This window comes from Electrophorus electricus, chromosome 14 (genome assembly GCF_013358815.1).
Source record: "Electrophorus electricus isolate fEleEle1 chromosome 14, fEleEle1.pri, whole genome shotgun sequence".
NCBI classification, from domain to species: domain Eukaryota; kingdom Metazoa; phylum Chordata; class Actinopteri; order Gymnotiformes; family Gymnotidae; genus Electrophorus; species Electrophorus electricus.
Genome location: NC_049548.1, coordinates 10,001 through 29,531, shown reverse-complemented (window position 1 = coordinate 29,531; position 19,531 = coordinate 10,001). Strand labels below are relative to the sequence as shown.

At 37.0% G+C, this 19,531-nt stretch overlaps 1 protein-coding gene across 1 annotated transcript; it reads right to left on the bottom strand.

Moving 5' to 3' along the window:
- Positions 1-3,063: 3,063 nt before the first annotated feature.
- emc9 (ER membrane protein complex subunit 9) lies at positions 3,064-18,093 on the bottom strand. Its single transcript, XM_027031948.2, has 6 exons — positions 17,930-18,093; positions 11,358-11,554; positions 8,650-8,726; positions 7,302-7,371; positions 4,429-4,523; positions 3,064-4,298 (listed from the first exon to the last, which is right to left on the bottom strand). The coding sequence occupies exons 2-6, from the start codon at positions 11,550-11,552 to the stop codon at positions 4,118-4,120; spliced, it is 618 nt and encodes a 205-aa protein (XP_026887749.1). The 5' UTR covers positions 11,553-11,554; positions 17,930-18,093; the 3' UTR covers positions 3,064-4,117.
- Between the last annotated feature and the right edge of the window lie 1,438 nt (positions 18,094-19,531).

Here is a 19,531-nt window from a genome sequence, read left to right as displayed (position 1 = left end):
CTATTAACATTAGCGCTGCTAGATGTAGCAGAGATTCATCTGCACTCATCAGTCCAGAGGGTGGGCTCCTGTAGTCCGTGATCGTCCGTAGTCCCTGCCACAGGGATCTAGAGCCACTCTGCTGGAACTGTGTCTCTAGTTTCCTCCCGTAGCGCCGCTTTGCCTCCCTCACCGCCCTGCGCACTCCGTATGCTCCAGACTTGTACTTATCCATGTTTCCGCTGATGATCCCCATGTTGTAGGCAGCAGTGCAAGAGTTTAGAGCCTCGCAAATGGTTTTGTCCACCCAGGGCTTCTGGTTGGGAAACTTCTTGATGGTGATTCTTGGAATCGTGTCGTCCACCAGTTTCCCAATAAACCCTACTACTGCCTCCGTAAACTCGCTGACATCATCAGTACTGTGCCGGAACATGTCCCAGTCTGCGTCATCCAAAGCATCCTGCAGAGCGGCCACCAATTGGTCTGTCCAGCGCACGACCTCCCTCTGAACCGGAGCTTCCCATTTCAGCCTTTGTTTATATTTTGGTAAGAGGAAGATGGCAGCGTGGTCCGACTTACCAAACGGTGGATGAGCTAGTGCCTTATAGCTGTCCTTGTATGGGGTATAGCAGTGCTCGAGTGTCCTATTTCCCCTGGTGGGGAAGGTTACGTGCTGGTAAAGGTTGGGCACTGCACGCTTGAGGTTAGCACTGTTGAAATCCCCGACCACGATAAGTGCAGCGTCCCGGTGCTGTGCCTGAAAGTGTGTGAGAGCCTCATGAAGTTCACACAGTGCAGTGTCCATGTTGGCCTGAGGTGGGATGTACACAGTGTCGATGATGACTGAACTGAACTCCCGAGGAAGGTAGAAAGGACGAAACTCGAGGGCGAGCAGCTCTAGATTGGGTGAGCAGGAGCGGGCGAGAGTAACAACATTGGCATTGTTGCACCAGCTGTTGTTTACCATCACACACACTCCACCGCCTCTCGACTTCCTCGAATCTGCCGTCCTGTCCATAGGGTGAACCGAGAAGAACTCGGCTGTCTGGATGGCGTGGTTTGGTACCGCTGGGTTCAGCCACGACTCGGTGAAGCAGAGGAGGTTGCAGTCCTGAATGTCCCTCTGGAACTTTATCCTGGCCTGGAGCTCGTGGAGCTTGTTGTCCAGAGACTGGACATTGGCTAGCAGGATGCTGGGTAAGGGAGCTCGGTGTGCCCGAGCCCTCAGCCTGTTCCTGACGCTGGCTCGCTTCCCTCGAGCCCTTTTGCTTGCGTCACGTCCTTTGTTCTCCCTCAGGATCTCTGTCGGCCATCTCGGGTGCGGGGTTAGAGACGGCTTGAGGTGAGTGCTATGTAGATTAAGAGAAATAAGAGCGTCTCTGCTGTATGAGATACGCGTCATGGTGTAGAGAGAAGGGCTGCGGAGAAATCAGGGGTAGCGGGAAGAGCGAAAAGAGCGAAAAAGATAACGAAAAGAGCGAAAAAAGTGACAGGTGTGGACGGAGCAGTCGTGATGGCAGCCGACCTAACCGGTGCCATCTTACAGAAAGTCCTACTCTAACTCCCTAACCAGAAAAACAGACACAAACCTTAATTCCAAACAAATAGGCACCACTCCCTACCACCAGTAACTATTTACAAGTATTTACAGGTCTACAGTCCCAAGAAGCTACAGAAGAACAAGTGCTAAGCAGAGTCAGCAATTACAAAGCTGAGCCACAAGAAGCTGTCTTTAGTCTTACAACTTGGTCCATATATATACCATCTTGATTGCTAGGGAGGCGCCAGTAACAAGACAGCAATAGTCCAGAACTGGAGCACATCAGGAAGGGAGCACAGCAGTCCTAGCAGCCTATCTGTTTAGAGGCATATCACACTCAAGAACTGTAGTGAATTTTTTTAACATCACAAAATTGTTACCACCTTGACATGTCATCTACTTATTGTATCCAGGCTATATAAAAATAAAGGATTGCGATTTTGTAAGAAATAACATCCAAAGTAGAGTAGATACCATTTACTTTGTGATATGGTGTTCTATGCCTCTGCCTTGTCCATCATGTTCTAATACCAGGATCATTGCTTTCACTTTTACCAAGACTACTGCCAAGTTTGTTTGTTTTTTTTAATGGTCTGGTTTGTCTGTTTTGCTGAGTGAATTAAAATAGTGAAACTCATGCTATTATATTTTATTTTCAGTTTCTAGTCTTCTCCCACCCCAACATATCCATGCCTTACCATTATTATTGCCATGACCACTAGTGTTATATTATCTTGTGTGTCTTAATGATGATTTGACCCCACGACCTGTTAATTTGTGAACGTGCCTCAGTACAATTACATTAGCCAGGGTGTAGGTTCATATAATGAGGACTAAATGATGAGGACATACAGAATGTGATTCCACTTTTTAGAAGCTAAGATTTTAGTGAGGTTGTTTCTAAAGAGGAAGTGTAATTTTTTGTTATATACTGTAATATGCCTTTAGTCGCAAAGCCTAAAATCACTTGAGAATTATTGATATCCTTAGTAAAGACCAGCAAAAAGATCAAGTAATAATTACTTGAAAATCCTACATTAAATTAAGAAAATCTTAGGCAAGATTTTTTTTTCACCTAGATGTAACCACTGTTTCTACTCTTAGTAATTATTTTTTAAATCTAAGTATCATACATTTTCTATTTTGTAGCACTTCTAAAGTTAAAAATGCAATTACCTACCCCTTTAGTCAAGCCCACTTTTAAACAATTTAGAATAGAACAGTCTAAACTAGGTGAAGTCAGTGGACGTGTTCTGTCTTTTCTACTTCTCTGAGTCCAGCAGCTCTCATTGTATGCAGTCATTGTTTTGGATGCCCTTCTTTGTGTTCACCAGTCTTGGAGGGTCACCATGTGATTCTGCATCACTTTGTTTTCATTGTGTCTCTTGTTCTGTAATGCTGTATTTTTGTTTGTTATTTGGATTTTGAGATTGGCTTGCCTCTTTTGATACCTCTGCCAAGTTTGTGTAAATTTTTAATAGCTCTGTGTCTACCCAGTCTTTATATATATAAACTCTATTGTACAAAACACACCAGGTGCATGGTTGGTTGCCAATGTTTGTATAGGTTTATTGTATAATTAGAGAGTTAGGGAAGTGACTGTCTTTTTTTGTTTACATTTTTATTTTGGGTAGGTATGTCACCCTACTCAAGAATATAACAAATAAATATACTGGATAATTATTCATTTTGTGTTGCTGTTCTGTTTCTTTCACACTCCACACCTGTTACCATAACTTTTAGCCATTGTTACTGTCAATCGGTTACTATTAAATCGTCCACCACACCACCTTCCATTCTGTAATGGATCAAAGCCTAGACAGAGTACAAGCAAGGGAAAATGATTCTGAGGAATATAGTTATTTTCATTAAATGTTCACATTCCATGCTGTGTTCACACCTCTTCAACAAACAAATAAGAGAAGATGGACTCATGCTACTAGTCAAAGAAGCCCAGTGTATTTAAGATGGCAATAAATATTTCAAAGCTTTTCTAGGAAAATTATTACACAACTGTTTCCACTATGAAATGCCATTACATAAGGTTATATAACAATCATGAGCATACAAAATAAGTATGACAGTGGACAACCTACATTATTTTAAAAATATTTTTGCATCATAAACAGCAACTCTTGCTCATTTGCTCTGAAGGGGCTCTGAAGGGCAGTGCAATTTCTATAATCAAGGACAGAATTTTAATTACATAATTTTTAACTTTACAAAAGGACCCCAAATTTCTCTAGTTATTATAACATTGTAAATATTCTATAAACAAAACATGGTTCTTGCTGTTCATAAATATTAACAATAGCCCCCAATTATAATATAGTGATACATAACTCTGATAGTTAGTCAATGCATAGTATGGTTTGTAAAGGAAGATTGAACATTTCTGTACTAAACATCTGCAATATGTGAAAAGGCTTTAGTAAAGTGGAACCTTTCATGTACATTTTCTGTTCTAAATAAATACCTTTTAATTAAGTGACTTGGACTAAGTGTAGTTGTGACATGAATATTACAAATACACAAATGTTAGAAGTTGTTAAAATCATTTTTTAAAGGTTACATAGAGTTTGATATTGCCACACCAATTTACATGTTTCCATTAGCTGGTGAGGCAAGCTCCATTATCTTGGCATTGAGCTTCTGATTGGTCCAGTCCTTTGTTATATCATCCAAATGGCTGTCAAAATCCACCAGTATTGTGTGATCATTTGACTTCAATAACTGATCGGCAATTGAACGAGTCTCTTCCCACTGCCGAAGCATTATTCTATGAGGGAGGTGGTAGATATTATAAATCATTGTTGAAGACTGCAATTTTTTATTTACTTTAATAAATCTTGACAATTAATTGGTGCTTAATCTAGAATTCAACAGAACAGGCAGAAGGATTTGCTTACTTGTGCTTGTCTTTTAGGGTCCAACGGGAGTCTTTATGCTCATACACAACTATTGGAGGAACCCGGTATCCTGATGACATCTTTCTTCCTTCAATCTTCCATTAAAACATACACAAGAATAAAATTCATTAAATGATTAAATATATGAAAGACTATAAATATGTCACTTAAAAGCTTGTTCACATTACACTACTTAAAATCAAAGTGTGTATGGATTATTTTTAATGCTAATATTAAAATATAAAAAACTAAATTATAACTAGACAATTATATTTATAAAAGCTCAGCGATAATCGTGGCTAAGGCACAATATATTGTAATGCATGAGGGTGGATGATATTCACTGGATATTTTAGTCAACTTACTGTTCCTTTTCTTCTACTAATTTTTCTTCCTATTCTTTGTGCAAATTTTTAGATGACTGTTCAAATGATGTTGAGCTAGAACCATCAAATGTTATAGAAACATGATTGGTGGAGCTTGAACTTTTTAGTGCTATTCACCAACTGCATCTTTTTATTTCTCCATCTGACCACGTTTTCATACTACTCCTATGTGGAGTAAGTTTATGCAAAAACTATCACACTTGCTGTGGATGACATGAGGCATTTTATATTCTCTATCACTTTCAACCCTTCTTTTTCTTTCACTTTTCAACATATAATTTTTCACTCCCATGTTTTACATGCTATAACCACCAAAGTTAGTATACTTAGTTCTAATGTAACAACACATTTTCTTTACCTCCACTCCTTTAATTTCTTGTTTTTTCCATCCCTCTATCTTCCCAGTGATTTTAGTCTGCTTTAAATTTTCAAATTAAACCCATCACACTTGCAATACAGATTCAATTTCTGTACCAAAGTTCATTTCAGATAAATGGCACTTATCTACCACTTCTGTCCTTTCTTTCATCCCTCCATCCTCCCTCAGTAACCCACTGATTTTATAAATCTCTGAATTTAAGCTATAGTCATCAAACAGTAAAAAGATTTAACAATTGACCCCAAGCCCCAAACTGCATTTCATTCTGATGGCATTTTTTAACTCACCCCCTTTGTCCTTGCCTTCATCCCTTCAAATAAAAATGAGTTGGTTTGATCTACCTTGAAGGTACATTTACAAACTTAATGTAAATGTTTGATTTATGACACAAAGTATATATCTGCACATGGTATCTCACAAAGCTTCTTTCTCGTGCTTCAGGGAGGTTTTCCTTGCCACTGTCGCTCTTGGCTTGTTCACTGGTGGCTTGGACTTAGACATTTGTAAAGCTGCTTTGTGATGACATCTGTTGTAAAAAGCACTATAGAAATAAATTGATTTGACATATATAGTCATAGTTTTCAATCTGTTACAGTGGTCTTTAGTTCCAAGTTTATGTTGCCACTGTGAAAAGTTTATCAATTATTTTTATCCTTTTAACCCATTTTCATTTCCTTCATACTCTATAATCGGTATATTTTCTAAAGCTAGCGAAGGGGAACAGTCATTTTGCAAAAAAAAAAATAATAATTATTCAGTGTTACCAATGTAAACAAAATAATTGAGCGTTTTAATGTGAAACACACCTTTCTAGAGAAATTTACCAAGTCAGAATTGGCCACAATTGTAATAGCCTACTAGGAATGTTCAAAACATTTAATGGCTCTAAAAGCTAAATTCTGTTATGCCATCCATTTCTGTTTATTCATTTTCCCTTCATTGCTCTATCTTCTCAAAAAAATAAAAATGCTGATTTTGATAGTTCTTGAACTGCCAAGCAACAGGCATTCAACTTGGTATTATGCATTTATCAATGTATACTCATCAAAGAATGAAATACATACCAATTTGCTTACAAATAAACATAAGAACAATGTTGTTTTATGTTTTTAAGAAATAATGGGAGTACTCATTCTGTGCCTTTTTTCTCCATGTGTAAAGACTTAATCTACTAAGAAGTACTAAAAAATGAACAGGACCAGTAATGGATGGGTCTTTGACCGTGCTGTAATGGCATAGACCAAGCTTATTATGGAAAAGGCTACATGCAAGTCCTGAGGAAAGTATCACGATAGAACTGATTGGGTTAATTATACAGAGGAAAGCCCCAGTACATTCTCATGAAGAAGTGATCTTATCATTGTATCTTTATACTCAAATAAACATGATATCTGCTTTAATCCTACTCATACATTCGATCAGTAAATGACAAAGCAGTCTTGTAAGTCACTCTAAATAAGAGCATCTTCCATGTACTGAAAACTACAGATGTAACAAAGAAAGCTAAGAGAACACATGAATACAGTTGTACTCACTAATCATGTACAACGGTGTAAGCAAGGAACTATATAAACCACTCTTGCTGCTTGCATGGGGTGTGCACTGAGAAGAAGTGGGTAGTAACATGCTACATTTATTTAAGTATCTTTTTGGAATAAATTGTAAATTTTAAGAGTATTTTTACTGTTATATTCATCAAGATGTTCCTCCACTGAGTGTCATCGCTTTACTTCAGCAAGTTTGTACTGTTAATATTTTAACAGCCTTATTTATGAATAAATATATAGATTTGATTTCAGCCCAAAATGACTAAGAAAATGGACAAAATGTTACAATTATTACCCAGTGTTATTAAATGAGATCTGTTGAATTAACCTACCACTTGTAGTCTTTGCTAGGTACTTTATTAATTTTACTTAGGTTATAATTTAAATCCATATATGATGTTTATTACATTATAAATTGATTGTGCATGCAATGTCATGTCTCAGAATCCCTATGCTATGTATGTTATGAATCAGTAATGAAGCCCAGTGTTGTTAAATTTCACAGTGTTTGCCAAAATTCACTAAATATTACAAGTAAAAAACTTTAATATTAAAAGTTACCATTAGTAAAACTGCATTACTGTAGTGCTCCACAATCTTCTCTGCCATTTTGAAAGCAACTGGAGTAGGGCTGTTCAGTAAAAACAGGGGAAAGAGAGATGAAAGAGAGATAAAGTGCAAGTGTTTTATTGGAAAAATGAATAAAAGCACTTTGTCTAAAGTACATACTTTGCACAGTGTGATACAGATAGAGAATAATAATAATAATTGAAGTTTTTAAATGTATTATTAATATTATTTTGAAATGCCTTTTACAACATTGTCACAAAGCAGTTTTATAGAAATTTCTGTTGACTCCTAATGAACAAGACTAGCAAGAAAAAAAACTCACTGAAATGGCGTAAGGAAGAAACCTAGACCCAGATAATAATAAAAAACAATTAAAAAAAAAAACAATTTAAAAAAATTAAGAAAGAATGTCTTATTTGTAAGACATTGTAAACTTCAAAATGAACCAGTGTCCACCTAACACACACACACACATACATTATATATATATATATATATATATATATATATATAAATAATTTTTTTTTATTTTTATTTTTTTCTATTACATTTGACTTGTTCATCCCTTTACATGCAATATTCCCTGTGTCAATATTTTTTGGTGAAATACAACCACACAGGTATTTTAACTGTGCTTAAAGGCACTAGCTAAAAGGTAGCTGTCTGCTGCCATAACAGCAAGTGTGATGTTAACTATAGATGGCAATGTGACATTTTTGAGGAGAGATTTCTCTCTTCTCCAGATTAGGTTCAGGACAAGTAAAGACAGCACAAGTTTTTTTTTGTTGTTGTTTTTTTTTTAAAAAGAAAAATCAAATTTGTCATTTTTCTCTTACCCCAGAGGCAGCAGATCCAATAAAACATGTCTGAAGTCCATATTTTGCTTCTTTAGTTTAGAATAACAGATGCTAACTGCTAACATTGTTAACAAATACTGAAGTCAACAGCAACCCAAATAGCCTTTATAAATACATATCCATAAACATCTCTCCACCTCCTCAAGCCACATCCAGGTCTTAATAAAGTTCTCAATGACTAGTGGATGCGTTTTAGGATGCTGTATGACCCACTGTGAACTAAAAAAGTGAGTAAAAACATCACCTCTATAGGCAGTGACCTGAATGAGTGTTAAGCAGGCCGAGAAAATGTGGACATGTAACTTCTGATATGTGCACTTGTGACTTCATGTCAGGGACATACCTTAATGAACTAAAATGAATTTAATTTTGAAATAAGTAAAATAACTGGGTTTTGACAGCATAAAGGAACAGGATAAAAACTCCTTGTGGAGGCTAAAATGAAACAATAAACAAACAATGAGAGAATGACAATGAAGCACCTGCTATTTGATAAACAGGCATTGGCTTGATAGTATCCCACAATCCTTTGCTGTGTTTGTGAACACCATACATCCACCTACAGAAGAAAAAGATTCATCATCAGCATCAATTTTGATGGTAGAGTTTAAAGAATTTATATACATTTTGGTACACCATTTCAAAGGTGCTTCATCAACCTTTTATATCATATACATACATACATACATACATACATATATTCATATGTAGAAATGTATATTCTTATTGTAATAGTCATGGGTACGGATTAACATTACACAAAGATATTTTTCATTCAGGTATACACAACTATTTCATAAGCTATGTCATCAGTTTTAAATAAGTATATCATGCCATCTCTGCACTGAAAATGATTCATATTTACCAACAGTAGCTCCTTGTATTTTAAATGTCAAAAATGTTGCACATCTGGATAAACTGACATAAAACCAGATTCAGTTCAATGGCTGTTGTACAACCATGAACAACTATGCAGAGAAGCCTCCAGAAAGCAGAATGTGTAAAACCATAATGTGATTTTTCAATTTACAGTCATTTTTATTTTGACTTTTGCTTGTTAAAAACAACTACAAACTTGCTCCTTTCAAGTTTTCCACTGCTATGCTCAGGGTAAATGGGCATGTTTCCATGGAATCATGCAGCACCTTTTCAAGAATCACTCAGAACATGTCTCATGCACTGAACATGTCCAACTACTGCTTGTTATTGCATTACACATATTTTTGGTTGAACAGCAAAATGAAATAACCACATTAAATGTTCATGTACCCCATTGTTGCCCTCTACAAAATTCCAACATTTTTTACTGTGTGATTGCTCACATATTTACTCCCCCCCCCAATCCTACATGACTTCACTCAATTTTTGAGCAAAGATCGTTCCAGTGTGCCTCATCTTCTGTGTATAAAAGAAATGACTTCAGTTTCCAGTCATCTATTATAAAATGGGCAGTCACTGTCATACACATGTGAGTTGGTTGTGTTATCTGATGTCTTCTAGTTAGAATCCAAGGTAAGAGAGGAGCTATTTGTCTACCCATGTTGCTGTACATAGCGGATTCAAAAATAAGTGGACAGTGCTTTATTTATTTTTATACACTGTATGTACATTTATTTCTATTCATGCTGAGCCATATTCATGCAGGTGATCCAAAGATTTGCTGAAACAAGATCTAAGTTGGCTCACAAAACTTTTACAGAATAAACAAGCAGTAATGGAGGAAACATAGCAGCTGACATTATAACATTATTAAATTTCACATCAACTATTGATTAAAGATGTACATTTTACCTGTTACAAAAAGTTCCATACAAATACATTTGAAAAAAATGTTGAGTATCTCCTATGCATTTTAAGCAAACTTGAGGGAGTGAAAAAGGTGACAGTTCAGAAAACAAAATGTGATCTGAATCCTCTCCAATAAGACATTTTATGATTTTAACAGTGTGGAAAAAATGGGTACAGAGAAGTTAAAAAAAACCTATTAACTAGAAATGCATGTGCATGATGTTTATGAACACTGCCCAGTAAGTCATATACACTAAGGCAAATACAGTGAAAAGCCTGCCATTACAGACTGAAAAATAAAATAAGAATTCCGGTCAGATTTATTTGAAAACAATCAATCAATTTAGGCTTTAATTAGGTATTTATATCTATGGGAACATTTTCAAACATTTGACAGCTTTTCCAAAGTTGAACAAAGCACAAGGTTGTCACTGCTTCTTGCACATTTTTTGTGTGCCACCTTAAATGGTGCAGCAGTTGTCTTTTTATTCAAATTTTTAGTTCCTTCATAAAAAAAAAATCACACTTTTCCCCCCCATTCTTATTAGAATAATCAACCAAATTCAGCTTTTTAAAATGCTACACTATGTTTATTTTAAACAGCAAAAAACAAATATGATCTTGCTTCAGAAGGCAGACCATTTCAGCCTAGGTAAATGCATGTGCTTTGTTGTGTAGAAGTGTTTACTTGGTTAAATGGTGCCGTTGCTGCAGACACCTGTACTTATTTCAGAATGTTTGTCTCATTGCTTTGGCCTGGAGGAGTTTCTGGAAACATAAAATAAGCTTGTGTATCATATATAAACAGTTACCTAAACTTCAGATTTGCACATAGCAACAAATGAAAATTACACATCTTCAATTCTGTTGCAATTCATTATTATAAGGGGAGTTTTGGTCATTTATATCAGAAGATTTTTTACGATGACAAACAGCAAAGCAGGCTAGCTAATGAAAGTAAGAAAGACTCATCAGATAATAGCCATATTAGAGTTAAAGTTATGTTAGCTATAATAGCTAACCCTAACCCTATAATAATTACATTCGATTATCTTTAGTTAAACTACCTGTCAGTTTCCCCTTCAGATTTATTTTACATCTATGCATCTCACATGAAACCCCGTGGTTTATGACAAACAGCTTCATATATCTTCTGGAAAACATGTTCTTACTTCTGATTGGTTGATGTATATAAAATAACAAATATGTACTGTCTGGAAAAAAATGACAAATGCTGCTGTGTTGTGTTTGAATAAAGGTAAAAGCTGGCAGAACACTTTTGTAAGTCGCTCTGGATAAAAGTGTCTACTGAATGCCGTAAATGTAAATACAAAACAACCACTTTGAATCTACATAATTTTATGTTCAAAATGGTGAGTGTTCATGCATGAGACCTGCATACCTGTGTAAGAGCTAGCTGACTGATCATAGCCAACGGGAGATGGGAATGCAGCAGAGGCACACAGTCAGTAACACACACAGATCCTTCTTCCAGACTTGAAGATAACAGTAGCCCATTCACACTGGAGCGCGGAAACAGGCTGGCATGCAGGTACATCTTCACATAAGCTAGGCAGGACAATTCCACCTCACTCATCTCTTATTTTAAAGAAAGAGGGGGGGAAAAAAAGTGAGACAAAAAGGGAAAAATGTTGCAGTGATTAAAAAAGTTTGAATAAGCAAGAAAATATTGCAAAGTGTTTCGATATGCAATACTACAAAGTAGGATATGCATTATGTGCAATACATATTTTTAAGAACTGTCTACTGAAATAAGTCTACTGGATTGAAAAAGTAAATATTCAATGGATTTAAAAATACTGAAGAAATTGCATTTAAGCAAATTCTAGAGGCAGACCAGGGTTTTCCTGCCATTATAACTAAGGCAGATTATGATGGTTTTTTATTTATTTATTTTTTGTTTATTTTATTGTAATCCACCCAAATTGAACTATTACTGTTTTTGGCCTACAGCATCTAATATTTCAAATCATCAGTTGGCACCTTTTTGAAACCACGATGCTCCAAAAACACCCCCCCCACACACACTTTTTATGACCTCCTCTGTACATCAGTAATCAGTACATTAGAATTCATTGTCATGCAATTTAAGATGTGCTAGGCACAGTGTAATCAATATAAAAAAAGAAGCTTGCAAATGAATCTTTGACCCATAAACTATATCAGTACGTCATCTGTGTAATGTGATAAACCTTTTGCTTTGACTAACTTTTATAATGATAAATGTTTTGCTCTAGCTCATTACCTCACCTTGACTGCACCTTCAGTGCTAATACCTTATGGATTAAATCAACTGGCTGATCACCATCAGAATTATTGAGAGAAAAACAGAGCAGGGAAAATACTGACCAAAGACCAGAAAGTATGTAGCTAATATGTAGGGAAAAAACATGTCCCAAATAGGACGTGAGCGCTTCCTCCTTCCTTTAGCCTCCTCAAACATGACAAAGAGTGTGTGTTAAACATGATAATGTTGTAATTTATAAGTATTTGACCATAAAGTGACTTGTGTACACTCTATTACTGGCAGGATATTTTTAGCAAGATGGCTACCATTAATTCAAAACCCACAATTGAAAAATGTGGTCAACTGATCGAGTAGCTAAACAAAGTGAGAAAATCAGAGTTTTGTTTGTTTTGTATAGACATGCTGCAATGTAATTGCAATGTAATCTTCAACACTAACTTGGGAGGTATCAATCGTCCAGTGGGAAATGGAAGACGCAGAGATGTCTAATAATAATGGCTCAATTAAGGAAGGTACGAATGAAATTATGTGCACAAATGTGATCTCTAAATGTAATGCACAACCAAAGCTTATATACAAGGTAAATGACTCTGAAGGAAATGCATTAATGGAGATTGTTTTATACAAAACTAAGCAGGAACCACACAAATATTAAGCAAAAATATGAACCATTGCAACAACAACAAAAAAAAAACAAACAAAAAAACAAAAAAAAAAAACACTTTCTGGCGATAGCCACACAGAGTTAAGGAGAGAAACATGAAGGAAAAGAAGTCACAGCTGTGGGTACATATAATTAATTAAATTTAGTTCAACAAAATGTGGCTGGACAGTCAAGTAAATTGCAGCTAACTATTTCTAGATAACATTTGAGTTAATCATTGTCCAACTGCATCTCTACCAAAAACCCGGCTAGACTGGTTCAAGATTAACCTGACAAAGCACTATATAGAGACACACCTTGCCAGGCTGTGGGAAGACTCAAAGAATCTTTATATTATGGCAATTTGGAGTCATATAGAACAGGGAATATACCATCAGACCTTTCCTTAAGTGCACCCATCCTTTTTCCCCATTGGTTGATGTACCTCTATATCAGAATCCATTGCAGCAAAAGTTGAAATGATTTGAACCTTTTTGACACACCATGTAGTGTTTTGTCTGCATACCAGCACATTTTTAGTCCATCGGATCAAATGCACACATGGGAATCTGCACATACCCTCTGCATTTTTTTCCAGTCTCACAAAGGAAGGTTAGCTGAGTCAATGCAGCAATGGAGGGAAAACTAAACTGCCACTTCCCTGGTTGAGTTAGAAAGTCCCAATCACAATCCAAAAGACCATCCCACCTGTATCTGATCACCACATTCTGTATGATAAACTGTCTAAATCCAACAACAACAAAAAAGACCCTCGACTGCACACACAGCTAATGATCTTAAATGCACTTATTAACATTGAACGCACAGGTAAAAACCTTCAGATAGGGTCAGTAAAACACTGCTTTCAGTCAAAACCTGAAATCCAGCTCAACTATGTCACTTCTATTCAAAAATCAACAGCTCTCTATTCAACAGCACCCTCTACATTTAAAACTCATATGTGCTCACAAGCTACGTTTGCTCTCCACTCCACAAATCTCTCAAATTTCATGCAGAACACTGGAATGTTTGTGGCAAAGCTCCCATCTTTACACCAATCAAAAATGGTTTCTTAAGTGCCTTTATTACAATTAGTACAATTGTTGACATTATATTGAGTTTAGCATGCTTGTAATTTTTCTGACAGTAGCTAGCTAGCTGGCTACCTAGTGTACTTTCTACAATGGAAAAAAAGTAAAATATTTATCAGTAAGACATTGTCACATTTTTGGTGTAACCATCATGGCTATTTATTAAATTTAAGGTTAATCAGAGAAATAACATTAGCTAGCCAATTTCAAATTATTAGTTTAAAATGAGCTTTAGCCAGCTAAGATAGATTTAGTTTATTTCCTTTGCAAAAGTGCTATGTTAAGAAGTCCCATTTAGCTGAGAGGTCTTACTGTAGCACGAATAGGCTTCTCTCATTAATGCAGTTAATGTTATACCGAGCAGCCACAAAATTAAAACCACCAGAGATGAAACAAACAACATTAATTTTCTCATAAGAGACAGGTAGTGTGCTATGATTATCTCTGTCCATGCTATGCAATTTTAAATTGTTTATTTAAAGCTTACAAGCCAATTTGAGCAATCATCACTGGAAAGTGCTTGTTATATAAACTTAGTGATGAGTAGTCAATTTTATATATAGTGTTTGACCCATTTGAATTAAATTAATAATTGTCCTAAGAACATGCATTTAAACAAAACTATAAAATACAGAACTTTATCTAGTTCAGGTACAGGTTCTAATCTTAGAATTGTAAAATTCAGATACAAACCCTACAAAACTAAATAAAGATAGTAGCATACATCTTCAAATATGCTATAAATTAAAGAGAACATGAAACATGTTATTTTGTAATAAAAGGTTGTCAATTATGTAAAAACATCATTATTTCATAAGTCATGACAAGGAGATTAAAACATGCCTTTTATTTGCAGAAACTAAATGCATTTGAAAAATGTCCATTTTCAGTAAAAGAAAGCATTTACTGGCTTTTTGAAACATGCATGTAAGAAAATGATAATAGTTTGAACATTTAGTGATAAGTAACTAGGTTAGCAAGGTAGAAGGAATGTTCATCTGCATCATTGTGCAGTACAGCAGGATGTCTGTAATACCAAATAGGTCAAAATAAAGTCTCATGACTTGTCCAGGGTGAGTCACTCAGTCACTGGAAACTGGCCTGGTCTATGTTCCTATCTGGATCTGGGCTATAGTCTTGCAGTGGACCAGACTGTAGCAGGGTCAGGATAAGATTTCATAAAAGACAGAAGACAGGGGTAACCTCAGTCTGCAAGAAAGAAACTATGTGTCTAAATCACATGGGAGGGAACCTGGGATTATATAATATACACTATATTGCCAAAAGAATTCGCTCAACTGCTTTCGCACCAATATGAACTTGAGTGACATCCCAATTTTAATACACAGGTGATGTATGATGTCGGCCCACCCTTTGCAGCTATAAGAGTTTCGCCTCTTCTGGGGAGGCTTTCCACGTGGTTTAGGAGTGTGTTTATGGGAATTTTTGACCATTCTTCCAGCAGCACATTGACATCAGACACTGATGTTGGATGAGAAGGCCTGGCTCGCAGTCTCCATTCTAACTCATCCCAAAGGTGTTCTATCAGGTTGAGATCATGACTCTGTGCAGAGCAGTCAAGTTCTTCCACACCATTAAGACATGGATAAGTGATTTTGGACTTTGCTTTGTGTGCTGCTGTGCAGTCATGTTGGAACAGGAAGGGGCCATCCCCAAACTGTTCCACAAAGTTGGGAGCATGAAATTGTCCAAAATCTCTTGATTTACAGTTCCTTTACAGCATTTACAGTTCCTTTCACTGGAACTAAGGGACCAAGCCCAACCTCTGAAAAACAATCCCGCACCATATTCCCCCCTCCAATAAACTGTACACTTGGCACAAAGTACCATTTCCCTGGCAACTGCCAAACCCAGACTTGTCTATCGGATTGCCAGATGGAGAAGCGTGATTCGTCACACCAGAGAACATGTCTCCACTGCTCTAGAGTCCAGTGGCAGCGTGCTTTACACCATTGTGCTTGGTGATGTAAGGCTTGAATGCAGCTGCTTTGTCATGGAAACCCATTCCATGAAGCTCTCTAGGCACTGTTCTTGAGCTAATCTGAAGGCCACATGAAGTTTGGTGGTCTGTAGCAATTGACTGCAGAAAGTTGGCGACCTCTGTGCACTATGCGCCTCAGCATCCACTGACCCTGCTCTGTCGTTTTACATGGCCTACCACTTCGTGGCTGAGTTGCTGTCATTCCCAATCGCTTCCACCTTGTTATAATGCCACTGACAGTTGACTGTGGAATATTTAGTAGCAAGGAAATTTCATGACAGGATGCCATCTGTGCAACATGTCCAATCCTGGTACCATGCTGGAATTCACTGAGCTCCTGAGAGCAACCCATTCTTTCACAAATGTTTGTAGAAGCAGTCTGTATGCCTAGGTGCTTGGTTTTATACACCTGTGGCCATTAAAGTAATTGAATTGAACACCTGAACAATTGAATTGAACAATTGAACACCTGAATTCAGTTATTTGGATGGGTTAGCAAATACTTTTGGCAATATAGTGTATAAGCCACTGCAAGGTCCTCCAGAGAGTAGTGAGGACTATAGAATCCATCATAGGCAATAAACTCCCAGCCTTACAGGATATCCATCAGTCCTATTGCTTGAGAAAAATAAAAGAGATCCAGCTAGACAGTAGCCATCCAGCACATGGACAGCTCACAGTACTGCCATCTGGCAAGAGGTCCCACAGCATACAGGCCAGAACAGTTTCTACCTTTTGGCTATAAGGCTTTTAAACAGTATGTGAAACAGTTTGTCTTTCCCAGTATCAGTTCACTGTGGCATTATCACCATTGCTATCAAGATAGTAGTACACCACTACTTGAACATTTCCACATAGTCATTATTAATATACAGTGTAGTTTATTTATAGATTACCCTTGGCTAATATATTCAAACAGCAGGAGGCTCCTCCTTAGGACCCTCCTGAAGTCACATTGTTATTTTGTTACTCTGCTGTTGTATATTCTGTATATTTAATATATTGTTGTTATCTCATCATTAGTTGCATACATCAGTGCCGGTGTTGATGTAGGGGAGTTACCCGAGCCTCACCACAAACATTTCAAATGTATGAATGTCCTGTATGTTTATACAAATGACAAAACTTGACCTGACCTGAAAATTGCAAAAGTGACACATCCTCTGCAACTTTAGTGTAGCCTACAACGCAGCATCACTTGACCCATTATCTTGACAGTGAAGAATAGCAAGTATATGAAAATAAAGCCTTGACTTGGAAAATAAATGTTGCTATGCCATTAATTTGGTTGAATGTGTTCTAGTCATAGGCATTTACTACTGAAGGGGCAGTTCATAGGGATGTGGGTCAATGCAGGCTATACAAAAATATTTGTGTTAAGATTTGTGGGATTAAACTGCCAGAGTCACAAATATTTTAACTTTAATACCCCTGTTAAATAGCTAAAGTCATATGGTGATCTTGTTTCACATATTTTTGTCCAGGAAACAGAACAGAAATGTGCATAAAACGTTTGAGTGCTGGCTAGGTAAACTGATCTGCCTATTGAATAGCTCAACATATGAATATGTGCCCTATGTTATGTTAATTGCTATCTGTTAAACTGAAAGACCGAAGCAGAAAATAACAAATGGTAACGCATAATATTTGTAAACCACGATCCTGTAGCCTGTCCTCAAATGTGAAATAGTGAAGTATGTTCAAAAGAATGAATCAGCTGAAACGGTAGCAAGCTACGTTCGTGGAGAGCATCAAAACGTTAAAATATCGTCTAATAACTCTTCGTTATTTGATATACTCCTTGCAATCAATAATATAAGACGCAACATCGATTTTACTATGTGACGTTTTAAGAATGTTCGAGCAGCAGATTTGAGATTAACTCTGGTTTATGTCTAGGCAGTGTTTGTAAATCCTCATTCAATATGATAGCTACATAGACCGTAAAAATACATAACGATGAACGTACCTGTCTATGAAGTTTGCAGAATAAAATAAGATATAACTAAAAGCACAAATGAAACATGAACTAAAACAACAATCTCCACCGAAACATGGACAAAAACGTTGCTTCTAGCGGATTACTTTATTAGTAACAGTCTTCTTCTGTGTTAGTAGTATACTACAATACTGTGCGTATACTGCCACCTACACAGCGTCGTTGGCGACCCGATCTGCACACGGGCCCATGTGAACTGCGAAAACAAGAGATTAGGAAAAAAAACAAAAACTCACGGGACTAAATATTAACATTAGCACAATAAAACAACACAACAGCAAACGAAAAACATTTTTCCAAAACGCTGACAATGAACTGCTCCTAGCCACTAGGGACACTTCTATGATTTAGCGTCTATGTTAAATGTCCTGTTCTCCGTCAGTGTTTTCCTAGAGTGTTATTGATGTACTCTTTCAAAGTTTGTAGATAAAGATGACGACGTCATGCTAGCAGCAGTTCTATTGTTCCACAGTTTTGGTCCCCTTTCTTTAACAGATTTTGATATTAATATATCAAGATATTGTATGTATGTGTGTCAAAACATTATTCTACTTTTATCGTTAAAGAATGATGACGCATATACGCCGCTATTTATGTCCTGGAAAAGTACGCCTTGCAATAATGGCGGAAGTCCCTCTCATATAAAACGTCTATGGTCCTTATGTAAATAAGCTTAACCATGTTGCAGCTTCTACATAGTTTCTAGCTAGCTATTGGTCAGGCTATGATGACATTACCGACCTGAAGTGATTCAAATCCTTTTTACGTTAATGTGAATGAAATTATATTTTTCAAGGATCCGTGGACACACATCTGGTCTGTTCAAATGCGATTTGAGAAACTTTCGTATGTCGTCCTAGATTGGATATGTATACGATTGTAACTTAAATGCCACAGGCTGATTGAGTTTTGTGTGACATTTTTCCTGTGCGCATGCACTTCGCGCTATCGTTGTCATAACAACAGTGTAGAGCAACATTAGTGGCAACAGTAAAACTTCCTCCTCAGCCTTTTGATCCCTCGCCCCTACGGTTAGGGTTAGGGTTAGGGTTAGTAGGGTTAGTAGGGTTAGGGTTAGGGTTAGGGTTAGGGTTAGTGTAGAGTGTAGAGCAACAGCAACAGAGTGTAGAGCAACAGTAGTGGCAACAGTAAAACTTCCTCCTCAGCCTTTTGATCCCTCGCCCCTAGGGTTAGGGTTAGGGTTAGTAGGGTTAGGGTTAGGTTAGGGATAGGGTTAGGGTTAGGGTTAGGTTAGGGTTAGGGTTAGGGTTAGGGTTAGGTTAAGGTTAGGGTTAGGGTTAGGTTAGGGTTAGGGTTAGGTTAGGGTTAGGGTTAGGGTTTAGGGTTAGGGTTAGGGTTTAGGGTTAGGGTTTATGTTAGGGTTAGGGTTAGGTTAGGGTTAGGTTAGGGTTAGGGTTAGGGTTGGGTTAGGGTTAGGGTTAGGGTTAGGTAAGGGTTAGGGTTAGGGTTAGGGTTAGGGTTAAGGGTTAGGGGTTAGGATTAGGGGATAGGGTTAGGGTTAGGGTAAGGGTTAGAGTTAGTTAGGGTTAGGGTTAGGATTAGGGGATAGAG

Bases quoted from the DNA above. Each gene is read 5' to 3' on its own strand.
- emc9 (XM_027031948.2), bottom strand. From the start codon at position 11,552: ATGAGTGAGGTGGAATTGTCCTGCCTAGCTTATGTGAAGATGTACCTG. The intron at 8,727-11,357 runs GTATGCAGGTCT...TTTCTTCTGTAG, and splicing joins GTCAGCTAGCTCTTACACAG to GTGGATGTATGGTGTTCACA. The intron at 4,299-4,428 runs GTAAGCAAATCC...CCTCCCTCATAG, and splicing joins ACCCTAAAAGACAAGCACAA to AATAATGCTTCGGCAGTGGG.